Source organism: Cetorhinus maximus, chromosome 7 (genome assembly GCF_964194155.1).
Source record: "Cetorhinus maximus chromosome 7, sCetMax3.hap1.1, whole genome shotgun sequence".
NCBI classification, from domain to species: domain Eukaryota; kingdom Metazoa; phylum Chordata; class Chondrichthyes; order Lamniformes; family Cetorhinidae; genus Cetorhinus; species Cetorhinus maximus.
Genome location: NC_135885.1, coordinates 67,270,015 through 67,285,612, shown reverse-complemented (window position 1 = coordinate 67,285,612; position 15,598 = coordinate 67,270,015). Strand labels below are relative to the sequence as shown.

Below are 15,598 nucleotides of genomic sequence, written 5' to 3'. Positions count from 1 at the left end.
CTGTAGTTCATGCGTTGTAGCTGTTCGGGACTGACCTAGTGATAGTGAAGGAATGGTGATATAGTTCCAAATTAGGTGTGAGGGGCTCCCAACCATCTGTTGCCCTTGTCCTTCTAAATGATAGAGGTTGAAGGAGTCTTGGCAAGTTGCTGCGGTGCATCTTGTAGATTGTACAGACTGCTGCCACTGTGGTAAAGGAAGTAAATGTTTAAAGTGGTGGATGGGGTGACAATCAAGTGGGCTGCTTTGTCCTGGATGGTGTTGAGCTTCTTGAGTTCATTAGGGCCACACTCATCTAGGCAAGTAGACAGTAATCCATCACACTCCTAACTTGTGCCATCTAGACAGTCGACAGGATGATTCAGGTGGGTATTTAAACTTGCCATTGTCCCATCTGAATACAAGCTCACTTTATTGCAGCTGGTATCTCAGTTCCCTCTGGCAAATATATGTCAGAGCGTGCTTGCATGGATATAGCATTTTTCAACCTTAAGACTATCAAAGTTCAAGACAAATGGGGTGGCTATGAAGTGCATAGAAATTAAAAGTTAGATGGTGCTGAAATTAGTTTAAGGCCTGAGAAATGTTATGAAGAAGCACATTTAGCAAGATAGAGTGAGGACCAGCCAGGAGGCAGAGATCTTAAAGCACAGGATTTAACGCAATCAGTAAATATAGTCACTTTTCTTGACTAGCTTAGGCCATTTAACTACTTCCTAACTTGCATCCAAGACCTGACACAAAGCATCTGCTGCTTTCCTCTTCAGCTACCTCCAGCCACACCTTCTTGGTGAAAGCATGTTTCTTATTACAATTGCTGGAGAAAAGTATGTCCTTCCTGCTCCTGACTGCACCCAGCAATGGGACATTGAATCTATATGCTTTATGTTCGTCATCCATCCTAAACACCTCTAATTTCCATTTATGCACTCTCTTTATTCACAGCTGCAGTCACACAAAGCAGGTGTGCATCACACCTACTATACAGACTGGGGACGCAAAATTAATCTATATAATTGAGTTGAGAATTGCAGATTCCAATCCACTCATATGACTTCCCGATTTTGTCTAGCACCCAGAAGCCACCCTCATAATATTGGACCTAAATGTCAGGAGGATATTTTTAAAACTACATTAACAGATCAAAAATGTCCTCATAACTGTTCTTTCTTGGCAATAACCAAAGATGGCATTCACACTTAAAACAACCAGTTACTCAGAGTGCATTTCCCTTTATAATGCGATTTCTAATAGTTACAGGCTATAAAACAGCATATCCTGAGGATCAAATCCTGTTACTGCCCCAACAGCAATATCTGGTATTTTCAATGTGTACAACATTGTGAGCAGTAAGCTGACTTTTAAAAGAGAAAGCAGAAATAATGGTGGTCAATAAATTTCAACTGAGGCACTTTGCAGCCATTCCCTTTACTGATTTAGCAACTGACTATCTATGCACCCCATATTTGACTCAGTTTGTTCCTGGAATAAATGTCATTATTCATCTCCATAAGGAAAATACAAGGAGGATTTAGGCAAGGGGCAACACATGTTAATAGTCAGTGAACGTGCTCATGGGTTTAGAAAAAGATCTGAGTCTCTCAAAATCAATCCTGTGGTGTGAAACAAAGGATGCAAAACATGGAACCAGGAGGTATGCAGTATTCCACCAGATTCATAATTGAGTCAGGATTTAAAGAAAAAAGATAGCTACAGCCAAAATAGTATCATATGTACATTTAAAATGCAATCAACTTAAGTGGGGCCATAAACTGAAATCATAAATGTTCCTTTCTTATTTTTTTCTCAATGGGTTATTTCTGAAACGCAAGTCATGTCAGATAAAGGTGTCCAGTCCTCTTATCTTGCACTGCTCATAAAAGATTCATGTTCCTTGAAGTTACGCTTGAGAAGGCAAAAATGCACAATTGATAACCATCAACAGCTGGAAAGATCTTGCAAAACAAATGCTCTGAATATTGGCGATGGGTATATATGTAGACATTTGATTTTGTTAGAATACCACTTGGTACAAATAAAAACACGGAAGATTTTGGTATTGGAGTTTCACTGGTGAACAGAAAAACCCGAAAGTTCAAGGAAACAGAAGAAAATGGGAAAAAATAATCTCTGTTGTAGGAGAGTAACAACGAAATACACCCATCAATGAAAGCAAAACCGGGGAGTGCTTTATGCCTAAAGACACTACATGAAAGAGGAAAGGTCACAAGAGTCAAAGCTCCTTAAGCAACACGGTTTCTATGGTGATCCCAATTAGGGCCTATCCAAATATATGGTGAACACATGAGGAAGAAACATTTTGATCAGCAGTCATTTTAGATTAGGAAGCAGATCTAGGAAATTATGCAAATCAGAAAGTTGAATCAATTGCCTATTGTCTCAATAACAGCAGCGATTATATCCCAATTAATGCTTTGCCTTCTACAATAAATAAAATAATGGTCGTTTATAAACAATTACAATAATCTTATCAGGAGATTTAGATCTTCACACTCAAAATGCCAGGTCATCTTTAACCCTTTGAATATATCTATTATTCACTATAAAACCATATAACCAGACACTGTGTCCAATAATCACATTATAACCCAAGCTTCATTTCTTACAATGTTTATTTGCTTCTCTTCTGCAGACTTTCTGCCATTCCTATAGACAACTTGCACCTAGGTTTTTACTAGTCTTGCTCTGCTTCCGTTTTCCTTCCAGCTTTATGGAGATACATCTTGTATATACGTGGCAACGCCCCGGTGGCATAACTGCTGAGGGAGCATGGAGAGCAAGCTAGCAAACCATCTATAATGGCCTTCGTTTAGTATTTACTGCAGCACACTTGCAGAGCTATTATCTGTAATCATGTTTTGTCCAAAAGATTTTTTTGTTACTTCATTTGTTCAGTTCCCCATACAAATTCATCTTGGTCATCAAGTTTTAGAATATTAAGAGTACTATTAGTAAATAGTTTTCAAAGTATGAAGAACATACCCAAGATGTACCAAAATCTATTGCATATTAAAAACACTTCGTGATGCATCAGTCCCAGTATTACTCCTATAGGTGGCACCAAGAGCATGTCATGTGACAGTGACAGAGCCACCCAAGAAAAAATGGCAAACCACATAGTACAATTAATGGATAAAAAAAACTTCTATGACTATGAAGAAAGTGTTAATTAAAGATAGCATTCAAACCAGAATAAGCAAGGAAATCCCAACAACAGCAAGTTGGCACTCCCAACTTTATACAAAATCACAAAAAACACGAAGAATATGAAGACATCAAAGAAACGAACCTAAGAGCAAAATTAATAAATAATAATCACTACCCTTGGAAAACGCAAATGGAAATGGTCCAGGAGCCAGAGAAAGAACAGCAAAGTGCTGAAGACAGATTAGCTGCAATTCAGATGGAACAACTTTCTTCAGGTGAAAAAAAATGGTACGAGGTTTTCCCCTTTTCCCTCTTCCAAAGAATGCCACAGCTAGCAACCCACCTGCCTGTTCAAGGTGAAAACAGTTAATAAGCAAACATGTCCATCCCCCAACCCAGGCTGATATAGAGTCTGGGAAACTTGCAACCACTAATACAGTTCATGATTTGTTGCTCACCCCCAATATCACAACACTCAAAATCATAAAAACCTGGGACTAAAGTACCCAGCCCACTAAGGCAAACCTCCTTTGCCTCATTTTCACTCCTCCGTTCCTTCCTTTCTTCCCAGTTAACCCTGTATCTTTGCTTGATCTGAAAAGTGCCGTCGTTCCTGGATACCCAAATGCAATACAACATGAGGTCAACTGGTAAAATACAATACTTGATTTTGATTCACATGCTTATATGTGTCCTTCTAGTAAGAGAGGAACACAAAAAAGCTGCATGATGTTGAGAAATTAGCCTTTTTAAAGTCAGAATCTGGTTGCGATGGAGGGAACAATTTAAACTCCCTGGCTAATTTTCATTGAATCACCCTCCGAATAACGTATGCAGTTAGCAACTCCCTAAACAATGTACAACGAAAAAGAAAAATATACAGGCAGAGGGTCAAGTGCCAACAATTTGTACATAATTCCACTACGTATCCCTCGAGGGCAAATCCAAGACAGCCGAGATTAGGTGGTCCCTACAATAATGCTTAAAATTTGAACAATTCCTTTGTGAAACTTGTACAATACCATTTCATAAACTGAAAAAAATCTGTCCCACAAAATTCCCTCAAATAAACAAAAATGAGGAAGAATTTTCTCACAGCACCCAACTGATCCTTAAACTATTCCAGGATTTTCTTAACGTACATAAAAGACCATTCTTACAATGTTGCATGAAGAGCCTCACGACATCAATTCACATTTACTTTTCACTGCTTTGAACCTCTGATATCATGACTTATTTTGCAGTCATTTCCTGAATGTATATTTTCAATACATTTCATTCTTTTATGTACCTCTAACTAATACTGCTTCAGTTTCAGCAGTCCCATTTTCACCCAGCATAAGTGTCTAAGTATTTGGTGGAAGAAAAGGTTAGGCTATATACTAGATGGAATGTAAATCTAAATGCCCAATGGCAGTGTTAGCTATTGATTGTAAGGCATAAAATATCATTATGATGTCACAATTTGAGAGCGTATTCTAATGCATCTCAACCAAAGAAGAACATTACCAATCGTATGTCCATTTCTTTTCCCATTCCTCAGCTTCATCCTGAGGTATATTTTGTTCTCAATAAAATCAAAGTGTGCTCCCTCTCTGCACAACTTAAAACATTGTTGTTAAACAGTACGAACTATGAATCCCAGTTCCTATTAGAGTTCATAACATTCTGAATGCGCTATGTAGCACACAGTGCCTTTTTGATCAGGATACTACATAAACTATACAGTGTTGAACTTAAAGAACAGGAGGCTTTAAGTTTATGAAAAGTAAATTCCATACCTGACTATGCTCCAGAAAAGCAAACAGCCATTGAAGTTTCATCATTAATGATTGTGAATCACTCTCCTTCAGTAGCATTACAGCATGCCTGAAGCTAGAAAGGGGCACAAAAACTTTGTTTAAAAGGTCAATATGAGCATGCTGATGGGACAAGATATTGGTGTATGAGCCAGAACAGCAGAGTTCCTAAACTGTCTTATTTAGTGACTCTATATTTTTCAATAGAAATTAAAATGGAAATTAAAAATAGAATGAAAATTAACGTAAAACAGAGTCTCAGAAACAAGTAAAGCAAAATGACATCTCTAGAACTCAAAAGTTTAATTATTAGTTAGCCTGGGCCGAATTATTTTCTAGATCTGGCAAGCTGGATAACAATCCAGACATTCTTTGAACATTTACCTATTTTTTCAGCATTTATTTCTTTGCTGTTTTCTTGGTGTATTTATCTATTTAAGTCATTTCTGCAGCATCAATAATGGTGCTTCTTTTATTAACTGATTTGATTATGTTTTTGTTGACAAAACATTTTTTAAGAACTGGCAAGTTTTAGACAATTTACAAGAAAGTTGATGAGTGGACAGCCCTATACAAAATAGAGCAAGGGAAACATCGCAATATTGCAGGATACAGCTATATTATTGTCAAGAATTGTTGCACCTGGGGCAAAGTAATAGATTTAATTAAAAAAAAACCCTGTGCTGCACCAACATGCAGTATGGGTTCTTAGGCTTACGTGGGCTGGTTAGACAAGAGCCTGAAATTGATCTTTTCAATTGCAAAATGGCATCTGACATGGTAGCACCTAAACCGCAAAAATTAGTCAGGAGAATAGGCAACAGTTAACAATGTGAAATGTTAACATTATACAATCTGTTTTCTGGTTTCTCAAAAATATGCATTTAGGAAATGGTTGCCGAAATTTTCTCTTTCACAAGTGACACTTTTAAGTCTTCTATAGCTATTTAAAGACTTGAATTTACATAGTACAATAATCATATCTTTCTAAAAAATCTCAATTTTCTTTACACAATGCCTTAGTAGGGCACCCATTTTCATTTAAAAATCTCTGTGGAGGTCTTGGGACACAGTGGGTGGCGATCCTGCCACTGAGTCAGAAGTTCTGGGTTCAAGTCCCACCACAGGGCTTGATAGCCTTCATGGAATGGCCAGATAGGTTGATTATCAACGTCCAAATCCTTTCATACACACCAATGGCAGACAGTAAGAGCTGGAGAGATTCCTGGTAATCCATGTGATGAAAAAAAGGTTGGAGGCCCTACCATCACCATCCATAGCTCAAAACGACAACACGCATGTAAAGTGCATGTTGCCACAGCAATCAGACTCAGGGTAATCTGTAACACACCACCAGTGTCTACATAAACTGAACACGGTGTTCGGTTATCCATACATTTTGGCTGCCGCTCCAAACCCGAGTCCATTACCTTCAGCTCCCTTTTTCTCTTCCTCTCTAGATTTTTCTCTCCTTTTAATCAAGACATCCTTCTTTGCTCCCTGCAGTTACTCTGCACCCCCCTAAATCCCTACTCCAATCAATTACTCCTCTGCTTTCTGCTCTCCAACTGCTGTTCCAAGCTTGAATCCCACTTCAATAATCCCATAGCTACCTTCTGTGCCTCACCACATTGTCCAAAATGCTTGTAATGCCATCTGTTGCTACCTCTTTACTGAGATGTGTATCTCACCTTACCTTCTCACCCTGCTTGTCCCAACAACCACTATCTGCTTGGGCTACCAGCAAGTGAACAATTCCCACTCTTCATCACAGGCTGTTGTCATGAACAAAGTCCTTGTCACCTAGTGTTATTGTGGGTTATTACACTGACAGATACTTGGGTCATGTGTTCTTTGGTCATAAGTGAAGCTTCCCCACCTGTAGTAGATGCTTTCTACCACCTTTCCTGTGAAACTGGCACATTTACAGTATGGTTCTTATGATAGGTTGTCTCCTTGGTGCCTGCCAATGTCAGGAATGTCACTTAGCAGCTGCAGAGCACTACAGGAGGGGAAGGGGGATGCGCAGTGAACATCCAGCTGTGGTCCACATTGGTAGCAATGACTTAGGTAGAAAGAGGGATGTGGTCTTGCAGTCAGGGTTTAAAGAATTAGGAAGGAAACTAGCAAGTAGGACCTCAAAAGGTAGTAATCACTGGATTGCTCTCAGTACCATGTGCAAGTAAATATAGAGGATAGAGAAAATAAACCCATAGCTGAAGGGTTGGTGCAGGAGAGAGGGCTTTGGATTCCTCGGACATTCAGACCAGTTCTGGAAGAGGTGGGAGGAGAGTGGGTTGCACCTGAACAAAGCAGGGAGCAAATTTCCTTGCAGGGAGATTTGCTAGTGCTATTGGGGAGAGCTTTAACTAACGTGGCATGGAAACCAGTGGGTAATATTAGAGAGGAACACCAAGGTACAGAGAATTGGGAGAGACAGATAGCACTAGAGTAGGAAATGGAAAGGTGTTAGGTGAGGTTAGAGTAAGAGGGAATGTAATAAAATTTAAGTTAGGGTTACTGTGTATGTATGTGAATCCGCAGAATGTGGTAAATAAGGTTGGTGAGTTGCAAGTGTTGATAGCCATGTGGGAATATGTTGTTGTTACAATAATGGAGACCCAGCTCAAAGAAGGGCAACACTGGGTGTTAAATATTCTTGGGTACAATGTGTTCAGGAAATCTAGGAGGAAGGGTAGCAATATTGATTAAGAAGAACACTGCAGTGATTAAGGAGAAGATTGCAGTGCTGGAGAGAGGGGTCAACACAGAACCTATTTGGTTAAATCTAAGAAGCGACAGAGGTGTAGCTCGGTGTAGTCTATAGGCTACCAACTAGTGGAAAAAATGTAGAGGAACAAATTTACAAGGAAATTACACAGAGTACAAGAATTATATAGTACAATGAATAACTTTAATTACCTTTAGTTAAAGTGTAAAGTGCAAAGAGGGTGGGGTGGGGGGGAGAAAGATGATAGAGTGAGTTCAGGAAAATTAACTACATCCGTATGTTTCTAGGAAAGAGGCATTGCTGGACCTGGCTCTTGGCAATCAGCTGGGACAAGTGGATCAACTGTCACTACAGGGACATTGATCATTGCATCAAAAGAGTTAGGAGGGTTATAAAAAAAGACAAAGAACAATCCAGAGCAGGGATAATTAATAGGGAGAGGGCTAACTTCAATGGGGTGAGAACAAATCTGGCCCAGAAAATGATGAGTCAAAAATTGGCAAACTCCAAGTAAATAATGGTCTGCCTTTAAAAAGATGGTAAACAAATCCAGTGCTCTTGGATGATGCAAGAGATAGAATGCAAGATAAAGCAGAAAAAGGGTGCATGTGACAGACATCAGGTGGATAATACAATTGAGGATTGTGCTCAACGTATAGATCACGGCATACAAGTTGACCTGGCATAAGACGGTCCCATTTTTCTGGCCGCAAAAATGAATGTTTTTGCATTTACCAGCCATATAAGTCAATCCCCCTTTTCAACCACGACATGCTATACTTGCATTAGCAGTCAGCCTCAATTTGTTGTCCCACAAATGCACATTTTACTTACCTTGTAACTGGGCACAAGGGAACAGGTGATTTGGACTGTGTTGCAAAGAAAACACATGAAAATTTAAGACACACCCAGACAGGGCTGACTCTGCTTGGTGAACGACAAAGAGAAAATTAGTCTTCCAACAAAAAAGTATGAAGCTGGTTTCAAGCCAAAATTTGTAACATTTGCCAACTCGTCAAATAACTGCGCTGCAGTGAGGAAATTTGGGGTTAATGAAAAAGTGGTGGTGGGATGGAACAGGAAGGAACCTGCCCTGAAGAGGCTGCCCAAGACCAAATGATGCCACGAGAACAGGGACCAGGCACTACCCTGATCTTGAGAAGCACACATCAGAATGGGTCTTAAAAATTGTCAGAATATTTCATCATCACCAGACATGAAATGTGTATATACACACTTAAGTGGGCCAAATCAAACGCTGAATCCAGCAAAGATTTCAGAGCAGAGCAACAACTGGTTGGTGTAACCACTTTATTGGAACGGAAACGTCAAAGACCAGAAAATGTCAGAACACCAAGATTGCTCAGAGACTACCAAAAGATCTTGATGCCAAAATTACCCAGTTTCTAGCACTTCATTATCAGACAGCGGCAAAAACACAAGTGCCCATTATGCCTCATTGGCATGGATGAAATGTCCATGAATTTCGATATGCCCAGCAGCCAAAGTGTGGAATGGAAAGGTTCAAAAACAGTTCTGGTGAAATTCACAGGGCTTGAGAAGACAACATTCACAGTGATGCTAACCTACATGGCCAATGGAACAAGATCAAAGCCTATGGTAGCTTTCAAATGTAAAACTATGCCAAAAATCAAACTCCCTGCAGGAGTTTTAGTGCTTGTCTGTTACAACAGTTGGATTGATGGGGGATGGAGTGAAATTATGGATCGATAATGTGTGGAATAGGTGCCCCAATGACCTACGTAAAGAATGCAGCTTATTAGTGGAACATGTTCAGATCTGATATAACTGATGAGGTCAAGAAGTGCCTGTTAAAAAATAACACCCATGTTGCAGTTATGCCAGGGTTCTGATAACCATAATTCGGCCTTTATGTGTCTCAACAAGCCATTCAAGGATTATATTCAGTCTGAGTGGTGGAATAGGTGGAGGGTTGATTGAGAAAAAAATAAGACTGGAAATATGCACACTCCCCCACTTGAGGTTTTGTGTGGTTTTGTCATCGATTGTTGGATGTTTAGTGTGCACACTGTCACCAAATCATACAAAAATATGGAATATCCAATTCAATGGGTGGAGAGGAAGATGAATTGCTGTGGAGGGATGATTCTGAAACCAATGGCGCCATATCCGGGATCCTCACAATCATGCCATAGCTGAAGTGACTCAGAATGAATTTGATTAACTCTTTGCATCAGGCTCCAAAGACGATGAATTTGATTATTCTAAAATGCTCTCATTGGCACTAAAGGCACCTTTGTACAATTAATTTCAGTAAAGTATGCCACATTAATTTATATGAATTAATGTTGTTATGTTTTGTTCACATTTAAAAATGGCAACTCCACACACCTGCAGCTCAATTTAATACTTGGCATATAAGCCAACCCTCACTTTTGGGATGAATTTTGGAGGCTTCAAATGTCAATTTATACACCGACATCTACAGCAGGGAGGTGAAAAAACAAATAAGAGAAGCAAAGAGTAAGTAGAAGAGGAGGCTGCCAGCTAAAATAAAAGGGAATCAAAAGATTTTCTATAGGCATATACATAATAAAAGGGTAGTAAAAAGCATTGGGGCCAATTAGGGACCTAAAATGGGATTTATGCATGAAGGCAGAGGCATGGCTAAAGTGCTAAATGATTACTTTGCATTTATCTTTACCAAGGAAGATGCTGCCCAAGGTATGTTGAAACAGGAAGTAGTCGAGACACTTGATGGGTTACAAATTGATAGAGGTATCAGATAGGCTGGCGAATCACCAGGACTGAATGAGCTGCATCCAACGATACTGACAGAAGTAAGGGTGGAAATGGCTGAGACATTGCCCATAATCTTCCAATCTTCCTTAGATACAGAGGTGGTACCAAAGGATTGGAGAACTGCAAATGTTACATCCTTGTTCAAAAAAGGGTACAAGAATAAGCCCAGCAACTACAGGCCATTTGTAATTTCAGTGGTGGGGAAGCTATTAGAAACAATAATTCAGGACAGAATTAAGAATCAAATCGGGCAAATACAGGTTAATTACAGAAAGCCAGCATGGATATGTTAAGGGCAAATTGTGATTAGCTAGCTTGCTGGAATTTATGATGCAGTAATGAAGAGGATGGACAAGGGTAGTGTAGTTTATGTGGTGTGCCTGGACTTACAAAGGCATTTGATAAAGTGCCACACAACAGACTTGTGAGCAAAGTTAGAACTCATGGAATAAAAGGAACATGGCAACATGGATACAAAATTGGCTGAATGACTGGAAACAGTAGTAAACAGTTGGTTTTTGGACTGGAGGGTTTATAGTGGAGTTCCCCAGGTGTCAGTGTTAGGACCCTTGCTCTTCCTAATATATATTAATAGCCTAGAACTTAGTGTACAGGACACAATTTCAAAATTTGCAGATGGCACAAAACTTGCAAATGTTGTGAACTGCGAGGAGGATGGTGTTAAACTTCAAAAAGACAAACAGGTTGGTGGAATGGGCAGGCAAGGTGCAGATAAAATTTAACGCAGAAAAGTCTGATGTGATTCAATTCCATAGGAAGAACAGGGAGAGGCAATTTAAAATAATGGGTACAATTCTAAAAGGGGTGCAGGAACAGAGGGATCTTGGGGTATACGTACACAAATCATTGAAGGTTGAGAGCACAGCTAATAAATCATGGGATCCTGTGCTTTATAAATAGGTGCCTAGAGTACAAAAGCAAGGAAATTATGATAAAAACAGACCGTGCTAGAAATAAACAGCAGGTTAGGCAGAATCTGAAGAGCGAATGAGTTAACATTTCAGGTCTGTGACTTTTCATCAGGTGGAAACAAGAAATGTTCGACAGACTACAAAAAGGCAGACATAGCTAGGATTCTTGAAGGTACCCATTTGCGTTAGCAGTTCAGAGAAGATTCACCCAACACATTTCTGGGATGAAGGGCTTATCCTATGAAAGGTTGAGCATGATGGCCCAATACCCACTGGAGTTCAGAAGGATGAGAGGTGATCCTACTGAAACATACATGATCCTGGGGGAATTTGATAGGGCTGATACTGGGAAGATGTTTCCACTTGTGGGGGAGACGAGAACTGGGGGGCACAGTTCTCCCTTTTAAAACAGAGATGAGGTGAATTTTTTTTCTCAGAGGGTCATTAGTCTGTGGAATTCTCTTCCCCAGAAAGCTGTGGAGGTTGGGTCATTGAATATATTCAAGGCTGTGTTAGGTAGATTTTTGATAGCCAAGGGAGTCAAGGGTTTATGGGGGCAATTCAGAAAAGTAGAATTAAGACCACATCAGATCAGCCATGAGCTTAACAAATGGCACAGCAGGCTTGAAGGGCTGAAAGGACTTAGGAACATTGGCCTACTCCTGCCCCTATGTTCCATAGAAACACCTTTTACCTAGGAGAAATTGTTCAATGAGAGAACAAGTTCAGCCAAGTGGAGAGTGATGGTGGTTGTTGGAAACTGGTTGAGCCTCCTTTCAAGGAAGGATTTTTAAAAATAACTTCATTCATGGGATGTGGGCGTCACTGGCTAAACCAGCATTTATTGCCCATCCCTAATTGCCCTTGAGAAGGTGGTAGTGAGCTGCCTTCTTGAACCACTGCAGTCCATATGGCATAGGTACACCCATAGTGCTGTTAGGTTCGGTTGGGGGTAGGTGGGGGGAGTTCCAGGATTTTGACCCAGTGATAGTAAAGGATTAGTGATATACATTTCCAAGTCAGGATGGGTGAGTGGCTTGCAGGGGAACCCGCAGGTCGCGGTGTTCCCATGTGTCTGCTGCCCTTGCCCTTCGAGATGGTAGCGATCGCAGTGCTTTGGAAGGTGCTGTCTAAGGAGCCTTGGTGAATTCTTGAAGTGCATCTTGTAGATGGTACACACTGTTGCCACTGTGCATTGGTGGTGGAGAAAGTGAATGTTTGTGAACGGGTGCCAATCAAGTGGACTGCTTTGTTGGACATCCATGGTAAAGAGAAGATGGTTAGGGGCAAGAAATTGGAAGTTATGATAAACTTGTATAAAGCACTGGTTCAGCCTCAACTGGAGCATTAGATCCAGTTCTGCACAGCACACTTTAGGAAGGATATGAAGGCATGAGAGAGGGTGCAGAAAAGATTCACAAGAACGGTTCTAGGGATGAGGAACTTCAGTTATGTGGCGAGATTGGAAAAAAAACTGGGACCGTCCTCCTTGGAAGAGGGAAGATCGAGAGGCGATTTGATGGATGAGAATCAGAGGACATTGATTCAAGCTGATTGGCAAAAAAATCAACAGCGACATGAGGATGCACTTTAATTTTAAATAGCATTTGATTAGGATCTAAAGCGCAAAGCCCAAGAGAGTTGAATCATTATCTGAAGAGGGAAAAAATGCAGGGCCAGGGGAAAAAGGCAGGTAAGTGGTAAACTGTTCCTGCAGAGAGCCAGTACAGACACGACGAGCCAAATGGCTTCCTTCTGTGCTATAACCATTGATCACCAAAATCACACCTTGATCTCTCCCCCGGCACCTTCACATTCTTCAAACTCCTCCCCTTGGCCCACTGCTCTCCCCTTTCTTTTAAAACCTTAATTCTTATAGTCATCCAAGCCCCACCCAAAGATATCCTCCTGCCTCTTCTCCTTTATCCAATACGCTGAATGACATCTCATCCTGTGTTTTCAATTTCCATCTCAACTCACCTTGCCCTCTCTCCTGATTTCATCACCCTCCTTTAACCTCTCCCACCAAGAAATTCACACCATCCTAGTCTTAAAACTACAATATTTTCTCTCATCGCCCCTCATGTCCTCCCCAAGACCCACCTCCTGCTCTCTTAACCCCATTCCCAATAAACCGCTGACTATTTAACTTTCCTTTCTGGCTTCGATACTTGCTGACGTTGTAAATGATTATCTCTCTCTTTCAAAACCATCACCATAAATCCAATTCTCAAAACCCCACCCCAAATCTCCGTCCTTACAAACTATTTCCAATCTTCCCATCCTCTTGGAAATTTGTGCACATGTTGGCACCTCTCTAGTGCGTTCATCTTCCTTGCAACAATGTTTGAATCTCTCCAAACAGGATTCTACCCCTGCCACAACAGTGACGTCGCCCTACCAAAGTCACAAACGATTTGTAACTGATCATGATGTACAATCTTCCCTCCTACTCTGACCAGTTACCCCAGACCATTCTGCTCCAATGCCTCTTTTGTCCAGCTTTGTTCCGCTCTATCCAATCACTATCCAATCATAGCCAAAGTAATGTCTTCTCTTCTCACCCATTCTTTATGGAATGCCCCAAAATTGTTTTTGCCCATTCACTTCCTCACCAACATGCTACCCCTTGGCATCACCAAAGGTTCCACAAATACAATCATGACACATAGTTAAGCCATCCACTGCCTACATTTCAAACTACTGGTCAGTATCCAGTCTTGGATGCGCTAGTTGCTCCAGTTTAATATCAGAAAGACCAAAATCATAGTCTTCAGTCCCCACCACAAACTCTAGATCCTCACCACTTGTTCCTTCCCCCTCTGTGGTCACTGTTTCAGGATAAAGCAGACAACCCTTTGCAAGCTTAAAGTTCCATCATCCACTTCTAGCCTTGCCTAAGTCCAACTGAGTCCAAAAGTGCACAAAGAGACTTGCAGCTGTATTCAATCCAGACAAAAAAAAGCTCAGGTCCCAAAGCTAGTTGTAACTAAAGCTCACTCACCACCACTGGCGGCACACTTCATAGTGTTTTTCTGAACCATTTGGTAGAATGCCTAGCTGTAGTAGAAAAGGATCCAGAAAATGATCTGCCTCACTGAAAACATATATCCCTTTGATTAACAATAATTCTGCAACTGGATAGATTTGAAGTGTAGTTCATGTCCCAGATCATTTCACCTTCCAAGCTGAAGGTGTTGCAAGGCAATGAGTGGCTACTGAGGAATCTATTGAAGGACAGGAAGTTTAAAAAAACCCATATGGCCTAAGATTCAAATTTCTCATACAAATCCCATAATATGTGAAAGTTATATAGCAAAACAATATAAATGGTCATCAATAGAAACAACATTCACAGTTAGAGATTACTAGTACCTTAGATGCTTCAGATACCTACTCAGAAGCCATGAAAAGGGCCTGGATGACACTGTTCATGTAGCAGGTATTGCCTAGGTTGGCCAATCCTACCCTTCCTGTATCTGATTTGGTAGCAATCCTTGGACATAAAGAGGCTAATGCATTCTTCTGTGATGTCCAGGCATTTTGACTGAGCAGATGTTTTATTTTCTCCTCATTTGGAATCGGAAAATCCTAAAACATAAGCATAAATTTTATCTGATAACACTAAAAAAAAGGGTGCATAAGATTGTATCATAATTTTATCCAAGTCATTTTTTTGTACAGAATAGTATTTTACCTTCAGTGCAACTACATATTTTTTACACCTATCTGGTAATTGGGCAAAGCAAATCTCATTGAAACCATAAATAACGTTAGCTTACTCCAGAGACAGGGTCAAGCCTCCTTGTTTGAATTCACAAAAGGGGACTGATTTTTTTTTTTTTAAGGACAGTTTATTGTTTAGCTGAAATTTTGTCCAGTAATACAAGATGAGATAGAAGTAAAATTAGATGAATGCTAAGCATTTTTTACTTGCAATATTCAATACTGGAATTGAGGAGAAAAGGAAGAGGGCATGTATCTGAAAAGGTAAGAATGAAAAACGGGTAGAAAGCACATAAAAGAACAGAAAGACAACACATGCAGAAGAAAGTGACAGAGTCAAAACCACTGTATTAGCACAGTATTGCACACATACTGAACTGCCCTGTACTCAGCCTGGAGGGTTTTTTTCCAGCTGGCCGAACTGCCTTTATTTCTAAATAATTGATTGATATGCCTGA

General features: G+C 40.3%; 1 protein-coding gene across 1 annotated transcript in view; it reads right to left on the bottom strand.

Annotated features, from left to right (window-relative positions):
• Positions 1-15,598, bottom strand: part of LOC144682859 (ubiquitin carboxyl-terminal hydrolase 35-like) — a 102,541-nt gene that overhangs the window by 31,848 nt on the left and 55,095 nt on the right. The window contains exons 8-9 of the mRNA XM_078545670.1: positions 14,812-15,005; positions 4,950-5,043 (exon numbers count right to left, since the gene is read on the bottom strand). Of these exons, the coding sequence (XP_078401796.1) occupies positions 4,950-5,043; positions 14,812-15,005 (288 nt within the window). The remainder of the gene's footprint in view (positions 1-4,949; positions 5,044-14,811; positions 15,006-15,598) is intronic.